This window comes from Apium graveolens, chromosome 6, assembly GCF_009905375.1.
Source record: "Apium graveolens cultivar Ventura chromosome 6, ASM990537v1, whole genome shotgun sequence".
NCBI lineage: Eukaryota > Viridiplantae > Streptophyta > Magnoliopsida > Apiales > Apiaceae > Apium > Apium graveolens.
In genome coordinates this window covers 30031306-30052683 of record NC_133652.1, presented here as the reverse complement: position 1 = coordinate 30052683, position 21378 = coordinate 30031306, and the positions used below count along the sequence as shown (strand labels likewise).

Sequence of the window (21378 nt, the reverse complement as noted above, 5' to 3'; positions counted from 1 at the left end):
CAACTATTCATGGAAAGACGAGGCCAATGAACAAGATCAAATATGATCTGAATTATTTGAAAACCCAAATAAAATATGGCTATGAACTATATAAGTACGAGGATAAAGAAGAAATCGCTATATGATTCTATGAACAATTGTAACAAATTTAAGGATCTATATTAATCTCGCTTTCTACTTATTTTTTTATTTTGATATATTTTACTGTATGTTCATTAGATAGCACTTATCAAAACTAGTACTGTACTATATCATGGATGATGTTAAAAATAGAATAATTCATCAGACTGACACTAAAATGTTGCAGAGTCGCTAATCATCACATTTCACGTCACAAGGTCACACTTTGATGTTCTTACATTCATGCCAACAAGTGTGCGGGTAATTTTAATCGAAATTTCAGTTTTGTAATTTTGGTTTATGACTAAATTTCAGTTTGATCAAAATTGATACTTGTCTTATCTAATATTTTATGTATGCTTACTTTACTTTTCACTTTTTATGTATCGTGCACATGTTTACACACAAGACAGGGGCAGGCAAATGATCCAAGGGATAGGCAAATGAAAAAGGGGCAGGTTATATTAGAAAATGAGCAGGGAATTGACAAAAGGGGCAGGTATATTAAAACTAGGGTAGGTTTGGTAGACGGGGAGCAGGCAAACGATACAGTGGGCAAGTTATATGGACAAGGGGCAGGCACAATATACCGGGGCAGGCAAATGATATATGGGGCAAGTGATTGTGGAAGTAGAAGAGCCACAAGGTGTTGAAGGCGGGGTAGAAGAAGGCACATCACCATCAGTAACCTTACCAGAAGAACCATCACCATCTGTAACCTTACCAGAAGAACCAGCATCAGAAGAACCTGCCGAAAACAGTGTGAGCTCATCCTCCCAAAAAAAGTGTTTGCAGCCCCAGTCCCATTTCCCAGTTTCCATTTCTGAAATAATACAAAATTCATATTAGACTTCTCCATCATTAACGCATTCAATTAGGTAAATATTTTTGTACCTTTGATTTAGGACAGCTATAGTACATTCTGTTTCTATTTGTCGCTGAATATGACGTTTTACGAATCATGTTCCCCTCTCCGTATTTGCAAACAACTGCATAAGGCTCCATATACACATTTGCAAACAATTAGAAACCGAAAGTGTGTGTAAACTACCTTTATGATTATCACATAGAATATCAATTATCACATAATCAACCAAACACTTCTGATTATTTATCTGAGCAAGTAAACTCCTACAATTCTGATGTAATTCTCTGTAGTATCAATGTTGACTTCATCCCAATTACTTGATTACCTTTATTAGCCTTAAAATATTAAGTTGAGATGAGATGTTAATTTAGGCTGTGCCCTTTACAATTGTGTTCCGGATAATATACATTATTATTTTTTATAAATTTTTTAAAATAAGTTAAGTTGCCGTATAAATTATTTAAATATTTTTTGAAATAAGACTGCTACAAATAATATAAAAATAATAATATAAAAAGTAATAATTTAATTATTTGTCAGAGTGCAGATGACCTAAAAATAGTATTGTAAAACAAGTTACAACAGGGAGAGTGAGGGATGTTCTCTCGTGTTGTTGTTGAAGATACTTTTTTATCATCCAAAAAAATAAGAAAAAATAAATAAATTATTTTTGTACACTCTGGAAAAATGTACTCCCTCCGTACCTTATTACTTTTCTCGTTTCATATGTCGGCACTGTTCATAACATGAGACAAATTATTAATTTACGCCTAATCTGTAAGAATAGATGTAGTCAGGAGTGATTTTGTTTGAGTCATATTTATGAGTACTTTAATACGGTGAAATTTTTATATTTTATATTAATATAAAATTAAAGATATTAACTATCAAAAATGTGAGTTGACAAACATGATAAAGGCAAACGAGAAAATTATTAAGGGACGGAGGGACTTTTTTATTTTGAGAAGGAAAAATGGTAATAACTTATATAACATTTTTTATTTATATAAAATAGAATTTGTAGATTATTAAAATGTAAATGTGATCAAGAGCCCAAAACTTGAAATAATTACCTAAGGTTTTAAGCTGCTTAAATTGATGACTGAAAAGTGAAAATAACTTGATCAATATTTGTTTGGATAAATTTGTATATTGAATATCTTATAAAGTTATAGTGAAAAATTTGCTAAGGCAAAAATTTTACTGGTAAAGATCTATCCAGTCTGAGCGCCCCGCTTAAAATAAATGTTATAAATGACAGTGGCTATGAATTTGGCAGGTGTTGCCCTGTTTTGGTGATCTTGTAGAAGATGCTTCCAGCGAAAATGGTACTCTGTCTCTATGTAGTCAAGCGTACACGATAATAAGATACGAAAATTATACAAAAATAATGGGTTTAGTTTGATAGTTTTGATACGTAAATATAAAAATACACGAACACGAAAGTATACAGATAAATTTAGTGTCGATTTGGGATTTACACTTGGGTACACGACGTGAAACAAAAGTATACGAAATATATAAATATTAAATAAATTTATCAAAATCATATGAATACATATATTTTATAATAATATTTTACATATAATATTTACATAAAATAGATACAAAATAAATTCAAATTTAAATTTTATAGGATTTCACTACACTTGAGTCTTTATTACTTATTGACTTAAAACTCGACTAGTAAAAATTTAATATACATTTTATTTATCTTTATTTTTATTATTAATTTTAAATTACACGAAACACGACATGAAACGTACACGAAATGAAGGTACACGAATACGAAATGAAATGAATCCTTAACGGTTTGGGTTTTTGTTAGACATTCATGATACGAAACACGAAAGTACACGACACGAAAGTACACAAAACGAACGAATTGACAGCTCTAGTTTAAGAATCTCCAACCCCACTCTAAATTTGCACTTTTACACTATTTTGATGTAAAATTCATCTCCAACCTAACTCTAAAAGTTATACCATTTCGGTGTGACATCAAAAGTTACACCAAATTCCGTGTCAAACTAAATTTTTAGAATTTTTGTATATTCTCGTGTTATCCTTGTACTCATTTACTAAAAATAAATTTGTTCCATTTGTATCCAATCACTTTATTAATTTTAACTTTACTTTTGTACTTTAGTAATAAAATAATGAGTAAAGTGCACTTTGTGTACGTGCACTTTGTATGTTAAACCACTTTAGGTATCATACTTTAAAAACTCTCATTTCGTGTACATGAACTTTGCCCGTTTTTGTGGTTAGTGTATTTTCATCAAATAGAGCACATAACCATTACTTTTGGTGGGGGCAGTTTTGTCAATAAAATATACAACGGCTCTATTTAAGTCCATTCCCCACTGTATTTACCCCCATCCCCAATTGCTTGATATCTAAACCCTAATTGCATCCACCCTCTATAGAAATGACAGAAAACATGGAAAACTATGATGACATTCTTGATCTGGCATGTGATTGCAACCGGATGAGCGTGGTGAAGACTCGTTGGTACGGCGAAAACGCTGGAAGGAGGTTCAGAGAATGTGTCGAAGAAGAATGTGGCTACCACAAGTGGGTAGACCCACCACTTGGACCTCGAGTTGTAGCAATGATTGAGGAGCTGCAAGAAAGTATTGCTGAGCAGGTGCACAGGTTCGGGCGTAGGATGGATAGGCTTATCGAAAAGCATCAAACTGAGATGAATAATGTGAAGAAGAAGCAAGAGTTCACTGTCATTGCTATTTTTGTGTTATTTTCGCTAATGATGAACATGGTTCTTGGCGCAGTTGGACAGGAAGCCGTGGTTGAGGATGGAGGTTACTCTTCTGAATCTGATTAAAGCACTGAATGATTGTTGTTTGCAGATGGTTTTGGTTTGCAGATGTAGTTGTGCCAAGTATGCACAATTTAGTGACTCCAATTTAGTTGTATATTGTTGGTGTTTTTGTTTAGGTACAATATACTAGGTGGTTTCTTTGAACAATGTAAGGGTGCTTTGGTTGATGTAATATTAGACTTTGATTGGAAAATATGTTTGGTAATTATTTTTGTTACGTTAAGTTTGAAGCACTTATAGATCAATCGACAATGCACATTGTAAGACTATATGATTAATATCCGACAAATAATATAAGCAACATATTGTATGATATTAATGAGCGACAAATACAATATAAGCAAAAAACCATAAGATATTAAGCATTAAGCACATGGTGACAATACATTATGAGCACCGTACCAAAATATTCCACCAAGCAACTACATGAAGCAACATACATCAGGTGGACAATAGGGTATACAAAGCATCCTAATACCAAGTTCAAATAGACTATGATAATACTCAAATTTTCCAGACAGGGTGCTTGCTTAAATTAGCCTCCATTTGCCTCCTCCTTGCCTCAATATGTGCCCTAGTAGTTGTGGTTGCCTGACCTTGAACATTTGTCTGATGTGCCTCAATATGAAGCGGAGTTTTTTAAACCTTTGCCCTTCTACTCTTGTTTAGTAATACCCCACCCTGAGTGCCTTCAGCAATGGTCCTTTTACTCACCTCAGAAGCTGCTCCATTTGTTGTCCCATTACTTACATTACCTACAGCACTTGTTGTCCCACCTTCACCAGCTTCAGTGGAAGCATCCTGGCCTTCAGCGGTCATTTATCGCTTCTTAGGGGTTTTAGTCCTAACCTTGACCACCTTCTCACATCCATTTGCTCTATCATGTGCCTGTGTAAGTGCACTGTTCCTAGTATTAATGTCTTAACAAAATAATCAGCAACAATATTAAACATAAATAGGCTTACCCTAGCAGGACAAGTCCTTATATTATGATTGACCTCAGTACAGTAGGTACACTTTATTTTGATGTTGTGTTTTTTAAGCTTTGTTCCAGATTCATCAGCTATATCATTCACCTTGCTCCTCTGCTTCTTTGGCCTCCCAGGTTGAACCTTTTTTCTGGGGGCAAGGGCCTTGGATAGGGTGTTTCAGTCCATTCGGTCTCTCCTACTATTGGCTCAACAATGTTTGAATAACATTCTAAAAACATGTCTTTGCTGTATGACATGTGAATAAAAGGCTCATATGGTTTCTTGCTCCATGCTATGCATGCACAAGCATGGTAACAAGGAATACCAGACAGACCCCACTTCTTACATGCATAATTATGAGCCTCCAAATCTACTACCATCTCATAACCACCAGCAAACATTGTCACTAAATACCTAGCACCTCCACTCTAAGTCACATGACAATCTTTACTCTGATCTATTGCCCTACAAGTAAGAACAAAATCATAGTTATCAATATCTCAGGTATGAATCCAAAGGTACCTAAAGAAAGTTATTTGACTTACTTGTTCAGCCTCCTCATAGCATTAGGACACACTGGATTGAGGACATAGTTGTTCAATATTTTGTCTCTTCTCTTCTGAATTCTCACCATAACATCATTATGAATGGCCTTTAGCATAGATATAATAGGTAGGTCCCTGTATTTCCTGATTGTGCTGTTAAAAACCTCACAATGGTTATTAACAAACATGTCACTCCTGCAAAGATTCCTGAATGCACTCCGGGACCACTGACTTCTAGGTTTTTCACTAAGTCATTCAAAGCACTTCATTGACAACTGTTAGACATAAATGTAAATATAAGAGTATAGTTAATGAAATGTAATTGCACTTTATATGAAAAAATGTAAAATTTGACAAACTTTTTTCATCTCTTGCATATGTTTGTTAAATATATAGTCAGTGGTGGCCCTAGCAGCCAACCACAAATACATCCTCACATAAATGCCTTTATGCTCCTTCCACATGTTCCTATATAGATGCATGACACAGAACCTGTGTTCTGCATTAGGAAATACAGCTTCCAAAGCATTTATCAGGACCTGCCAAAGCACCAACCAATCATTAACTACTATTATATATAGAAGTATTATTATTCAAATCTTTTACCTTTTGTCTGTCACTTATAAAACTGAATGCACCATCATTCTCTATCCTCATGTCAGACTTGAGGCTCTCTAGAAACCAGTTCCAACTGTCATTATTCTCAGCTTCTACTACTGCCCAGGCAAGGGGATACATTCCATCATTTGCATCTGTTGCCACAGCTGCAAGCAACTGGCCACCATATGGGCCCTTCAAATGACATCCATCTCGTCCAAGCAATGGCCTACAACCATTTCTGAATCCCATTTTTAGTGGACCAAGGCATATGTACATTCTCTTAAATCTCTTTCTACCACCTGCTAGTTCTTGATCTTCTGTCATAATTTGAACTGTTGACCGAGGCATCACCTTCAAAATCTGCTCCCATACTCCCATACTCTCCCATACTGATCCACATGTTTACCATTTATGTTGTCCAAAGCTTTATTCTTTGCCCTTGCAATTGCATATACACTAACATGACAATGCCAATCATTAACAACTTTTTTCAAAAAAGCAGTTAGTGGCCATGTTGGATTCATCCTGATTTCATCTTCATAATGATCAGCAATCCACCTTGAATTAATTTGTTTCTGATAAAAAGTAGTTGTGCAGGTATGTTTAGATTTGTATACCTTGATATGATAGGTATTGGTAGAGTTCATCTTTGAGGCATAAATCTTCCATTCACATGGCTTCTCACAAATAAACCTCACCCTGATACCATAGTTCCTGCATATCTTAATAGGTCTTCTGTGCATAATTGCTTGCTTTCTCACTGCAGCTCTGAAGATTTTAGCATTTGGAAATAACATACCAAGCTGGAACTCCGGGTCCTTCATGTCAGTTATGGGATTGAAGACTGGAAATGTGACTTCCTCTTCATCAGTTGAATTGCATGCCATCCTCTCTTCATCACTGGATGCATAGTTAGTAGAGGCATCACTGACATTTCCTCCTTCATCTTCACTACAACTTTTGTCATCTTCCAATTTTTCATTCTCAGGAACTGTGTCCTTTTCCGCAGGCTTCTCAATAATGTTTGCTCTATCATTTGGTTTCTTTTTCCCTATCCCTTGGGCCTTCTCTTTCTTTTTCTTATCCCTCAAAATCTTGTGATTACAAACCTCATCATCAGTTGAATCCATATTTGAAGCATCAGAGTAAAAACTACAATCACTCAGAACATCTCTATCCTCCACTGGGTTGTAGTCCTCATCAGATTCATCATCACTGAACCCCCCTTACATTGTCGCTAATATCTCCTTCATGATCTTCCATCATATCAGCAATATTTTCTCCCACCTGCTCTGTGGTATGATCAACATACTCCATATTTTCAACCTGTGAGGGGGCAAACTCCTGAGTGGGCACCCCATCAGCATCAACTACAACAATATGATCAGTTGTGATGGCATACACATATATAACCTTTGATGGTGGAAGCAACTCACACATTTCTACAATATCGCAATCTCTATCCAAGGTATGCAAACCTCTTGTCATATCAGTCTTTGGCCACTTATAGAATAAGGTGTACACTCCTATTTCCCCACACTCTTTTAACATGCTTATCAACTCCAGTATACTCATTGTATCTGACTCACACAAATCAAAATAGTCATAGGACCCCCCAACATATTGAATGCCTAAATCTGTCTCACTAAACTTGCCCCCATAATGCATTTTAATAGTGAACATGTCTTCATAAGCTGCAACAACCAAATTTACCTTGTAAAACAACTTTACCCATGCTTTACTAAACAACAAATTGACACTACAGAACACTCCATTATAGCAATTACACATTTCAAAAAAAAAACACATTTACCCATCCTTTATTCAGCTATACTGAACAACACATTGTCAGAAAAACATAAAAACACTTCTTTTTAGCAATTACATATTTCGAATGTTATAACAAATCGATGACAACATGCACAGGGATCGACAATAACATATTGATTTTAACAAATGCACTTAACACTCGTACATGGATAAAACCCTATTTAACAAATTCTAGGAACAGATCATAAGCAGAACAAACCCTAGGTCACAACTCAGGGTAAAAACTTAATTAAAAACAAACCCTAAGTACACAAAACCGAGTGTAAGTTCTTACCATCATAATCAGGACCTTCATCTGGCTTGTAGAAGTCTTTGTCACTAGCTTTTCTCCGAAACCACCCCATTCTTGGTCGAATGAGCAGAGGCAAGAGAAAATTGGCGGGAGGGAAGACATCAAGACAAAGACGAAGTGATGAAATGAAAAGGGTAAAGTAATTTGGAGGTTTTAACTGTATATGTTTATTGACAAAACTGCCCCTAGCAAAAGTAACGGTGTTAGTTCTATTTGACAGAAATACACTAACCACAAAAACGGGCAGAGTTAATGTACATGAAATGAGAGTTTTTAAAGTATAATACCTAAAGTGGTCTGACACACAAAGTGTACGTACACAAAGTGCACTTTACTCTAAAATAATCTATATAGTATAATAATGGTGTAAAATTTGGTATTCATGGATTAGAGTTGAATTTAAAAATAACATATTTTTAAAATTATTTTAATCCAAAAATAGTGTAATAGGTTGGAGATGCTCCAAGATATTTGTTTGCTATTTGTGCAGCTCGTGCTGGTTAAACTACAGTACGTGTCTTTGTTGTGGTATTTTTGCTCCTCGGAAAGATCAAAAGTATAATACTCCGTCCGTCCCAAGTCCCAATTTATCTGTACTGTTTGACATTTTGTGTTCAATTTAACTCAATTTTATCTGAAAATTTCATATAATATATAATTAAAAAAAATTATAAAAATTATATCATTAAAAAATACATGTAATCAACTTTAATACGTATTATTCAGTTTTTCAAAATAATGAAAGATTGATATTTAATTTACGGTCAAAGTGAGTTAATTTGGCCATAAAAAATCAAACAAAGACATATAAACACAGGGACGGAATGAGTAATTAAACAACAATTATGGGGGAGAACAAATAGTTTCAAAGACCAGGGTGTCCCTATTATTGAAATGAACTGAAGTTCTATCCTGATCTCCCCACTGGCTTGTTGATATGATACCTGCCTAATGTCTTGATTGTTCCATTGCGCATCTCACACACACGGCTTTCAAGTATTATCAAAGTCTTATCTCTTAAGAATCTTTTGAGGCTTTGTGTGGAGAGAATATAAGTTAAAAATTGACATTTCTGATAGACTTCATCTTCAAAACTTCAAATTTGTGAAATGTTATTTCTAGGCGACTAGGTCTATTATCTTGTCTTCTTTACAGGAGCCAATGTCTCGCACATCCAGATCAGACCTAATTCACTCAGATGTGACACGACTTGATTAATTCAAATATCACTCCAAATTAAAATCTGAAATTAGCAGCTTAGCTAGGTTGGCTGGATCGTGCAATCGAAAAGAGATTTCTTTCTGAAACATATCATGTTAGCTTATGGCTGCATTCAAATCTTATTCGTTTACAGGATTCTGATTACTAGCTAATTTAATTTCTTGTGATCTCTTTGCCTCAAAGTGTCAATTTCTGAGATATATGATTATCCAAACTCAAGATATTTCTCTCCACATAAATTTCTATGACCGGTTCAACATGTTGATAATTTGACATAAAATTGATTCAAGCAAATAATTCCAATGATTTACAACCACTGTATGACAAAAGAACCTTTTTTCATCCTTAAACATTAACTCCGAAGCCCTTTCAAACAAGCAACCTGACAAAAATGCTTATTCATAGAGAACTATTGCAGAAGAAATTTAGCAAGGCTATACATGTAACTAGGACACACGTAATAATAATAAGTCCTCAAGATTGTTTCTAGTAATTTAAGCATTCTTGACTTAGCAGTTGAGTTTCTGCTCCACGGTGGCTGTTGGTACCTGCATGATATGGGTGATGGTAATTTTAAAGCTGAAATTCAAGAAATATACTAATATTTAGTGTAGAGTTCATGATGCTGGCAATTATACTAACCATCAGTGTGAATACTGTAAGGTGAAAAGAAGAAGAAAATCATGTAAACACTTACCCCAACTGAAGTCACAAAATGGCAAACTGCACATCTAACAGACTGTGCGCCATATTGATACATTAACAACATTTGACAATTTCCACAGTTGACATGTGCTACTTTATTAGCTGCACAAAGCACATCAATATGAGTTCAAGAGCATTCTGCATATATACACATTTTGTGGTTTTGAATGGTAGGAAAAGACTTTTACCCTCCATAGCTAAGTTGACAGTGTGACAGCATGAACATTTTACACTGGTTGCGCCACGAATGTACATTAACAATGTGTGGCAACCTCCACAGACCAATTGAGCATTTTCTGTGCCTGTTTAGTAGCCAAATTTGCAGCATATAAATGAATTAACAAATTGATCTATACCTCAAAACTTTTAATCCCTAGTGGAATATTACATAGGTGGTTCAACTTTACAGCCTATTGATTTCCATATTTTCCCCAATACAAAGAAATATAAGAGAGGTTGAAAATTGCTTAAAGACCAACAGATGCGCCAAATTGTATATACAAACCTGGAGGTGGCACAGCTGTTACTGCATTACAAACGGCACAACATACTGAGGTTGCCCCGAGTGGATAGAGTAATAGGTTTCGACATCCGGAACAAACAAGCTGGCTCTGGGAACCTGATCACAAACACTAAAATAATTACAAACGTAGCACATTGATCAAAAGACTTTGATTTTGATCAAAGAAACATCTCCGATTTGGTTAAAATTTTCCGAATGAATCTTGAAGTTAGTTACATACTTTCGGAGTGTCAAACCAAACATACTCAGTATATCCCACTCGAAAGTAGGGTCTTGCATTATTTAAATGTCCATAGACATTACCTCTTAATGGTCCTACTCCAAGAAGCAGAGGAACTGTTTTTGTGAAAATCCCCGGTTTTTTCAAATATTGACATTTGTATAGTTCAAATTACGATATTAGTCTCTATATTTCCTAATCCTTACTATGATAGAGAGCTCTACAAACAACCATGCTTGACTTATATCTGACTACCCAAATCTGAAGAGCTTGGAAAAAAATCATTACACTCCTTTCACTGTCTACTTAACTGGTGATCAATCCTCATTCACAAGATACATAAGAAAAAAGTTTGAAATGATGAGTAAAATACCATTTGGAGGTGGTGTACATGGCGCAGGTGGCAAAGGATATGGAGCAAGAGGAACTGGCATTATGAACCTAATACACACACAGAGATAGCAAAGGCAATTACTCTGCTTTACCAAGATCTCCAAAGCTGGCTACAAAAATCTACCAGCAAATCAGCAATGCATCTGTCATCACCATTTACTACTGAAAAAAACAAGAACTTACAGTAGAGATTAGCCAAAACTATTCAAAAACTTGGTAGCATGCTAAATGTTTGTAGAATACTTAAAGAGAATAAAATAAATTTGCTCCTTGCCTAACTAAGATGTTGTTCTAACCAACTATAGAAAGCTATGCATTATTTGGTGTGTGGAAAAGCAATTAGCTTTGCAGGTTGTATGGAGGGAAGTGGGGGTAGTGTGAGATGTGGAGGCTAGTAAGTTTACAACTGTTGACATCAATAAACAGGAAATTCACAGACTCCTGTTATAAAGTTAGAAGGGAGCAGTTTTTACATAAAAACAACAATACTATAAAAAGTTTAGGTCCTGGACAGGGTTGTTTATTAGTAAACGTGTCAAAATTTGATATACTCTCTTGTCATATTTTGACAAAATTATAAAAAAAAATGCAGTAAATAAAGGAGGGTAAATATGCAAGGTTGCATGTCAAGATCATACCATTTAACATCTGGTCATCTAGACCTCTTTCTCTGTTCGTCATATTACGACTCGTTGCAGCAAGTTTAGAGACAATGGCTTTGATTTGATGGTGTTAATCAAAATGAATGATTGAAGATTAAATACATTACATGATTAAAAAAAGAGAAAAAGGAGAAAAATGCCCCTAAATACGTATAAAGTTTTAATTTTTTAAATTAATTCTATAATGAGGCCATAATGTAGCTAATAGCAAGTATAATATGGTGTTGTAATTATTTGTATGGTGGTATGATCATCTCAAACTTTTTGGCCCCCGCCCACCATTATGTATGTATTGCTTTCCAGTGCGGCAGTGTATCGACTAGTACCATTAATTTTAGATTCGTAAAGATTTGGTGTGGTTCATTTACCCAGCTGCCAACCCTACTACTAATTTTAACAAAAATCACTACCAGCGATGATCTGATAAGTGATAGTTATACGTGGCAAGTACGTAATATCCTAATCAACTGAATCCGTGGGCTTGCTGCCGATGGTTTTATGGTTGTTAAAACTTAGTTTTTGCATTTAGTTTCTTTCGGTTTAAAATGGTGCAAGTTTGGAAATCTACTTAGAATTAATGTATTCGAAACTTTACATAAATTCTAGTTTCAAGGGTCAATGCTCTCTAACAACCGTTTATCAAATACACTGCTCCACGGTGTTGAAAATGAAAAGTTTCGATTCATGAAAAATTATAATAGAAAAGTTAAAAAAATGTTTCAACCCGAGCCCTTAAAATATAGATATGACGTTTTTGGAATAATGTGTTATATAAATGGTACTTTACACGTGATTGTCATATAGCATAACACATTTATCAATTATTTTTAGTAATTATGTTAGATAGCGTAACATACCAGTTTTGAGATATAAAATTGTCATGCAAACCATAAAATGATCTCTTTCTCTTGTCGAAAGTGATCAAGAAACGAATAAACACAAACAAACAACATAGTAGTCGCCCGTTCTATCAAGTTCGTTCAACCACCAATCAGATTGCAGATAAATTGATGAACAAATCCTATTTTAGATTATGACTTGATCCTATTTTGAGACTTGCTCTTTCATCAACTTCAAGCAATGCTTCAAGTCATGTGTTCAGGTAATTGCTGCTATGTATCCTGTTGATTGTGGACTTGTAATAGGCTTTAACATACTCGGAGAGTAGAAACACTAAAATTTGTAGTTCAAATAATTGTCACACTGAATAAGTTTTTTATCTTTTTGGGCAAGTTGTCAGTTGTAGACTTTAAGTTGCCTTGCACAAATAAGTCTCAGACTGCATTATTGAAAAACACATAGTAGTATAAAATATGGAACAAGATAAGAGTTCCTGTTTCCGGCCATTTCTTTTTGACAGAATGTTTCCTTTTTCTGATGCTGCAGGTACTGTATAGAAACAGGATAAGAGATGGACAAGATAATGAAACAGGATTGACATGAACGAGTTGACGCCAGGTTATGCCCCCCAATACTATTATTGCAGCAGGTTATGAAATGTGTCTTTGTGCTTCTTCTCACGGACGAAATTTAGTTTAGGGGATCAAATTATGTTCGGGGAACCAAACTAAGTTATTTTATATATTTTCAAAATTTTATATTAAAATTTATGTGAATTTTGACGGTTGGCGGGACTGGGGCTCACTCCGATTCCCGAACTCCTCCGCTGCGTCTTGTTCTTTTGTTTCCCCGGTCCCTGCCTAGCTCATCCACTGCATCTTGTTCCTTTGTATCTATATATGTTTGTATATCAATTATTTGACTGCACGAACCAAACATCCCCATTCAAATCTCTCAACTTCTCCTTATATCCCAGGCAAGAAGTGGAAGGCCCTTTACCTCACGGCCCAACTGGTCATCTTTCTTTGTGCATTCTGCTGAGATAAACTCATTACTTTCAAAAAATTCACCCCATATATTTTTATATAGGTTTTTTCGACAAATCTCTTTCAAAATATTTTAAGAAAGTATTTCAGAAAATATTTGTTGAGAGCTTTTTATTCGAGAAACTTTTTCCATTAAAATATTCAACTCCAAAGCTGTTTTTTTTTTAATTTGAAATCATTTAAATGTGCGCGCAAGGTGTGTACCTCAATTATCGAATATAGCACACTGTGTACCCAACGTTTCCTTTTCTGTACATTTTGTGTACTTCTTTCCAAGGGACGTTAACACCAGTTGTTTAAGGGTAATCCGGTAAGTTCCTTACCATGCAGATGCATTATTGGTATATAATCTGTAGTTCTCTTTTTTTGCCGCCATCTCCATTATTGCAAGAGAATTTTCCCTTTGAATATGGCTTTAGCATAATCAACTCGATTACAATGACTTGGTGTGTGCAATCGTTAACAAATAATGAGGCTTTTCACCCTAATGAAATCCCTGATTATAGCACTGAGTTTCTTCATCTTACTTTCTTGAATTTACAGACGTAAATACTTGTACACATAGCGTTATAATGATTGTCTTTTGCTTACGGTTCCTTATTGATGTGTTTTACTCATTCTACATATCTCGTGTTTGTGTATTTCTAATATCTTGTTTTGAGCAATTGGATTTGTCCTTGTTTTTATGGTTTCATAGAATACATGTGTGCACTCTAACCTTCTGTTTCCCACCACCTTTTGTTACATATGCAAAGTGTCCTGATAAGTTTACTCTTAAATTTCACCATGGGGTGAATTTACTGTTGACCCTAAAACTTATATGGGTGGTTGTATCAAATTTGTTGATATGTGTGATGGTGATGAATTAAGTTACTTAGAAATAGGTAATATGCTGGTGGAGCTTGGTGAACCTGGTTTAGTGACAGTTAGTTATAAACTCCCCAACTCTGATTTGAAATCTGGTTTATGCCCTCTATGAAGTGATGTCAATGTATTAGAAATGACTAAAATTGTCCCAATAGAGAAAATTGTGTATGTGTATGTGGTGAATGAAAATCTAGGAACACAAGACTAACTCCCTTCACAGCAATATGACCTATCATTTATAGAAGATCCTTCCAATCTTGAATTTGAGAATAACCAAATGAAGCAGCTGTTTGAACTTGAGGGAATGTACACTGACATGATTAATGTTGAGGCTATTGAGGGGGATGGTGTTGTTCCAGATCATGTAGTTTTTGAAGAGGAAGGAGAAGGGGAATGTAGTACGGATGGTGACAGTTTTTATGGTGATAGTTCTAACATGGATAGTACAGATGATGATGTTACTATATGAAAAAACGGAGGCCCTAAACCTTTTGAAACCGATGAGAACACTGGTGGGGCCTTTGGAGAGTGTGATTTTGATGTATCCACCATGATTGGATTTGTTACTGATGATCAAGTCATGGGTCCTGAGAAAGAATTCAGTGATTATGGTGGTAGTGATGAGGAGAGAATGGCTGCTAATAGCAGTGATGAAGATGAGATGATGGTATTGAAAGAGATATGTCCTAAGTCCAATCATGTATGAGGATTTAGGAATAACTTTTATGTAATCTGTTTTGATTTCATTGATATTAATAAAAGGCTTGTTTTGTTTTTATTGCGGGCTTTATCTATTTAAATGTTTAAATAAGATATACCACAGTTTAGAGTAAAGCTTTTTATCGATTGTGATGAGATCATAATAATGAGACCTAAAAGATGATAACTCTAAACTTAAATAGTTCCTGGTCGTAGGATTACTAACTGGTAATTAATAATCCGCAAAGATCGGTACATACTATGCTTGCTTCATTATGAAAGATGTCTGTTCTCATAGACATTTGTGTGGTGACACTATAGCTAGTATGTAGGTGCTTATTATAGAATAAGTTCACTGAACATGACTCACACAACTGAACAACTGATGGAGTTCACTCACGTATCAGCAGTTGTTCACATAGTGATAGTTGTACAAGTATCCTTAGACTTGAGGTCATCATAGTCATCTTGTGTACACTGAACTATGCTTTGGTTTAGTTCTTAGTCTCAAGGGATAATTATAAGGGCTCTACTGGGTATAGGAATTTGTACACGAAGATAGTGTATGATCAATAAAGGATCTACCCCTTCCAGTGTAGGAATAGTGTAATAACCCCAATTTTTGAGAAATTTTGAAACCCTTATGAATAGTGTTTTTGCTGAACGAGAAAACTTTTCATGCCACGCTATGTAGGGGTTCTGTTATTGATCTTATGGGATATTATTAGTACTCTATGTGGTATATAAGTGTATGTAAAGATCGTCAGAATCCAATTCCGAACACTTTGATTTTTCCCGGAAATCCACAAGATACGGAGAGAATTGAGTATAAGGTAACAGGATAAAAAGGATTTAAATTAAAGGATTATAAGAGAGGATCATAGAAGGAATACAATATATTGAGAAAGGTTAAGGGAACCTAAGTAATAAGATCCCGGGTATGATCCCTCAAACGATAAACGAGAACGAAAGATAAGCGAACCGTAAAACAAATAAGTGACCAAGAGACAAGCTTGTACAAGAAGCCAGGGATTGTGACATCATCAAACCACAAGGTGTGGACAAGTGGGAGCATTATGACATGTGCAAGGTGACACAAGCATGACATGGGAAGGAAGGAGGTGTGGTGGCTTTTTAACCACACAAATTCAAGGGCAACAAGGTAATTAACTAAATCAAACACAAAAACAAGCCAACCAAGCCAAGCAAAATCATTTTCATCAAAATCAAAAAGAAACCAAGGCATGGTTCATCATGCTCTCGGCTTTTTACTATTGCAAATGGGCAAGAATTCAAAAACTCAAGATCCAAGCCTCCTAAATTGGTGAGTTAATTCCCTAATCATCTTCATGCTTAGTTAGGGCTATATCATGAGTTTAAGCCATTAATTCCTTCTCAATCTTCTTCATTTAATCAAAGAAGAAGACTATGAATAGTGTTTTCAAGTTTTTAACTTGAAGTTTTTCTTGTTTTCTTGAAGATCCAAGCATTCTTAAGACTTCTCAAAGCTTCTTAAGGCTTCCTAGCTCCTCCCACCACTTCAAGGAAGGTATACCATCTCCAAACCCTAGATTCCTATATATTATAAGATGATTTTGATTAGTAGGATGATATTGTAGCTTGTTGTTGTGATTAGAGTTTGGGATTTGAAATGGTAGTGAAATGGAATGGTAAATGTTGTGGTTTTGATTAAAAGAACTTAAGTATGATTAAAGTTAAGCTTAGGCATAAGTATGAATGATTAAATTGAATTGGTTGGGGTTGTTATGATGTGATGAGGATGGATGTTGGTTGTATGTTGGATTTGAGGTTGATTTGGAATGGGTTTGAATGGTTTAAAATATTGGAAATCGCGTAAACATAGCCGTCGTAACGTCCGATTTTCTTTGGACTGTTTTTGTGCATAGCATTAGGACCCGAGAACCCCCTGATAGATTATGACCACTGCCATGTTTAGATAGCTCATGTTACGAGCTTCGTTTTGATATGTAGTTCGTTCGATTCCGATGCACGGTTTAGGAGAAACGACCGTTTCAAGTAACGGCGGTTCGCGAACGAAACTTTTTCCCTCGCCTTACTTTGAAACATAGGTTAAAGACCAATAAGGGTTAATTAATGTATGAAACATTTATGGTAAGTGTGTTAGGCAGTTGGTAAGACACTCGCGAAGGAATCGCTTTAAAACTCGTAAAGGTTAAATTATTAAAAATGGTGGAGCCGAGGGTACCCGAGTGACTTAAGCGAATCAGTGAGCGCAAAACAAGCGTTAGAGTCTAAGTTAGTTAAAGTATAGATTTACAAGTGATTTTGGTTTAATTCCAACTTACTTGTTGTTTATAGGTTACCAGACTCGTCCCGAGCCTTTTATCACCCCAAGTCGCTCAGGCAAGTATTCTATCCGTTATACTGTTGTTGTGATGTATACATTTGTATATGCATGATCTTGCGATAAATGCATATTGGTTATTTAGCAAATTCTTGCGATATATTGTAGCATGTGATATGGTATATATGCATGCCTGTTTCATATTCTTGAAATATATATCTGTTGGTTCAGTTGATAATACCTATGCTAGAGAATAGCGGTAACTTGCATATACCCTTAGTATAGGGACCCAAAGGTGAAAATATTTTCTAAAACCGGGAGTCGAGGATCCCGAGTAGATTTTGTATATATGGATATGGATATATATATATATTTATATATATATATATGGTTATAGTTTTCCAAACTATTAATCGAATAAGGTTTATTCGATAACTTTAACTTTATATTATTTATTGAATATTATCTTGAATATTCATTCGAGGACTTATGACTCCTTTATATTATTTATTGAATATTATCTTGGATATTCATTTGAGGATGTATGACACCTTTATTTTATTTAATGAATATTATTTATAATATTCATTCGAGGTATTATGACTCCGCTTATTACTGAAATATATTCTTTATTTCATTAGAGAATAAAATGTTAATAATCAATCTTATTTTCGATTATTCAAATAAAGATAATACTTTCATATAAGTATATCTTTGGTTATTTAATGTTTATTTCAAGTATAAGTTTTAATACTTCTACTTCAATTATTTTTATAAAGATTATTCTTTATGGGAATATTATTTAAATAATAATATTCAGTCATTTTCTAAATATTCTGGGGACTGATTTACTTCATTAAATCAGCTTTACTCCAAACACTCTATAAAGTGTTTTCGAGTCTTCAAAATGATTTTTAAAGTCAGAGCGGATCCCAAAACTCATTTTTATATTTAAGATCTTCCTTTTTTAAGGGGATTTAAATACTCGCTCAAAACCTGGGGAATCCGGCTCTATGGTGTATTTTATATTCGCAACAAGGTTGCTGTTTTGATAAATGAATTGATTACTTGCCCAATATTCGGGAAGTAAGCCCATCTAATTGAGTCGGCATAAGCGACAGGCCGGGGTACGGTCTATCAAAGTGTAAGTGGCTGGGTGGCAGTCCATCAACGCGTAAGAGGCTGGGTGGCGGTCCAGCACAAGGTCCTTATTTGGCCAGGGTGATGACCGGTGGGGGATTCATCCATCTACTAGTAGAAAAGGTTACTTATTGGTATCTTTGCCTGATCAGCAAGATATCTGGTTTATGCCAAAATTCTTTTCCTTCCAAATTCATTGGATATTGCAACTCTGTTCATACTTTACATGACAGAGGTTTTCAGGAAATATATGGGAGATATATATGAATATATTTATATATCGGGTCTTAATGAAGTATCTCGTAACTTCATTATTTATAATGATATTCAAAGATTGAATCTATTCAAATCTTGTCTTGTAGTCTCATCTATGTGATGAACCTTTGAAACTGATTATAACTTGAACGGTGGTAGTTCAAGTAGTATTGGGAAAGATATAAGTATATTGGGGTATTTGGTAACCTCATCTTTTAAACTTATATCTAATTAATAATTGTCTTATGAATGACAGAGATTTTCAGAAAAACGTTGAGGCAAGGTTAGATATATGAGATCACCTTGCAACGATATTTTTTTATACAGTTATACACTGGGACTTTGTGTATATTATGCATGGAAGAGGACTTCCAATATTTTGAAAAGTATATATGTATATACTGAATATTTTGCGACTTCATCGCATTAAGATATCAAACTTGGTTCATTTCTTTTGACCAAGACTTTCATGAGTATTATGAGTAGGCTCATATATTGTAAATCATTATACATATTATTTTGGTGGGCTTGCTGCTCACCCTTGCTTTATTTCTTCATCACACAACAACAGTTAGGAAAGATGGCCAGACTTCAGCAGACCCAGCGCAAGCGCGTGGGAAGCGTCCCGCGTCTTCCCGTTGATGTTGTAGCTGCTATAGCTGCAGAGGTAGATCTATTGTAGATCAGACCATCTACTTTTGAGAATCAATTATGTATAATTATAACTTGTGGCAGATAATGGCAATTAACTGTAAATTTATCAAGTAATCATTTTGGGTTGTAATAACTTTTAAATTGTGGATTCAAAGACTTGTACTTATTTAAATTTCATCTCTGAGACTATAACGGGTTGTGGTGTGTGTTAGTGTGGGGTCACAGCATAAGGTTATTTATTATTAATTAAGTGAAGTGATATTGTGGAAAGAAAGACCGTGACGACCCGGATCCCCGACCCCGGATCTGGGGGTGTTACAGAAATGGTATCAGAGCCAAGCGTTATAAAGCTCAGAGATGATGGGACGTTAAGATAATAAGTTAACTAAGATAATAAGAACTCTTGCCAAGTTCATAGTCGGGCTACCTAACGTAGCACTGACAGTTAAAACCCTTATGGGAACCCTTATAAATATCGTGATAGGAGCGTAGTTCGTTATCGTATATGGTAGCGGGACTCCGAACCCTGAGGTTGAGGAGCAACATCGCGATGATATTTTATTACTAATTGGAGATCGGATTGTGGATCCGATAGAGTGTCCTAATGCAGGACCGGATGATGTTGATATTGAGGATTTAGCGGTTGAGGATGTTGTCCTAGAAGGGATAGTTGTTGAGGAGGATCCCATGGAGGATCCTGACAGGATTGGATAAAGGACCACTGATGAATTGATGACCATGGTTTGGTCGACTACCAGAGGTAGGATTGGCCGGTCACTACCGGAGGTTCGTTCAAGTTGTAAAGATAGTAGCCCCTTTAACGCGGCTTACTCGTAAGACTGAGAAGTTCGAATGGACAGAGAAATGCGAGAACAGCTTTCAAGAACTGAAGCAGAGGTTGGTGATGGCCCTTATGCTGGCATTGCCGGATGGAAAAGGAGATTTTGTGAAGTGTAGTGACGCTTCGCACAAGGGCTTAGGGTGCGTGCTTATGCAGCACGGTAAGGTAATCACGTACATGTCAAGACAATTAAGGTAATATGAAATTCGATATCCCCGCCCATGAGCTTAGGCTCGTGGCAATAGTTTTACCCTAAAGATTGGAGGCACTACTTGTATGGAGAGAAGTGCAAGATTTACACAAACCATAGGAGCTCTAGTACCTTTTTACGTAGAAAGAGCTCAACATACGCCAGAGGAGGCGGTTAGAGCTAATCAAGAATTATGATTGGGAGATTCTTTATCATTCGGGGAAAGCCAATGTGGTGGCTGATGCCCTTAGTAAAAAGGAGAGACTCAAGATGATAATGACTTTGGGAGGGTTGATAAGAGATTTTGAAAAAAAAAATGGAAATAGATATGAAGGTAACCGGAGCCGGTACCGAAAAGTTGTTTGAGATTGCAATACAGCCTGAATTATTGGAAAGGAACATATTGTGCCAGAAAAAGTGATGAATGAAGGCAGAGAGCCAACAAATAGATATGAGATTAATACCGAGAGAGATGATAAGGGAATAATGAGGTATTCCTATAGCATTTGGGTTCCGAAAGTTCAAGAGCGTAAGGATGAGAACTTAGATGAGAGCCATGGTTTGAGGAATAAGATTTAGAGCAAACCCTGAACGTGATAGTCAGGGAGGTCGCCATCAAGATAGAAGGAACCCATGACATAATAAAATGGAAAATGAGGATTTTAAATTAAAAGATGACCCCAATTATGGGGAGTAGGATGAAACATTTCATACTAAGGAAACAGAAA

General features: G+C 35.5%; 1 protein-coding gene and 2 long non-coding RNA genes across 7 annotated transcripts; 1 reads left to right on the top strand and 2 right to left on the bottom strand.

Annotated features, from left to right (window-relative positions):
• Positions 1–737: 737 nt before the first annotated feature.
• On the bottom strand, positions 738–1309 carry LOC141668312 (uncharacterized). The gene is made up of 3 exons (XR_012552991.1): positions 1015–1309; positions 840–943; positions 738–809 (listed from the first exon to the last, which is right to left on the bottom strand). It is a non-coding gene; the product is annotated as an uncharacterized LOC141668312 (long non-coding RNA).
• Positions 1310–9548: 8239 nt separating this feature from the next.
• LOC141663544 (protein LOL1-like) lies at positions 9549–11597 on the bottom strand. Of its 4 annotated transcripts, none has more exons than XM_074469315.1 (6): positions 11314–11597; positions 11111–11240; positions 10500–10613; positions 10183–10296; positions 9987–10096; positions 9549–9837 (listed from the first exon to the last, which is right to left on the bottom strand). In XM_074469315.1, exons 2-6 carry the CDS (start codon positions 11169–11171, stop codon positions 9799–9801), a joined length of 438 nt encoding a protein of 145 aa, XP_074325416.1. In that variant the 5' UTR covers positions 11172–11240; positions 11314–11597; the 3' UTR covers positions 9549–9798. The 4 variants fall into 4 exon arrangements, with proteins under 4 accessions (XP_074325416.1, XP_074325417.1, XP_074325414.1 ...); XM_074469316.1 differs by having other exon boundaries at positions 11405–11597; XM_074469313.1 differs by having other exon boundaries at positions 11111–11292; positions 11405–11596.
• Positions 11598–12623: 1026 nt separating this feature from the next.
• On the top strand, positions 12624–17629 carry LOC141664147 (uncharacterized). 2 transcript variants are annotated; one of them, XR_012551854.1, is made up of 3 exons: positions 12642–12894; positions 13179–13988; positions 17585–17629. It is a non-coding gene; the product is annotated as an uncharacterized LOC141664147 (long non-coding RNA). The 2 variants fall into 2 exon arrangements; XR_012551853.1 differs by lacking the exon at positions 17585–17629 and having other exon boundaries at positions 12624–12894; positions 13179–14033.
• Positions 17630–21378: the final 3749 nt, after the last annotated feature.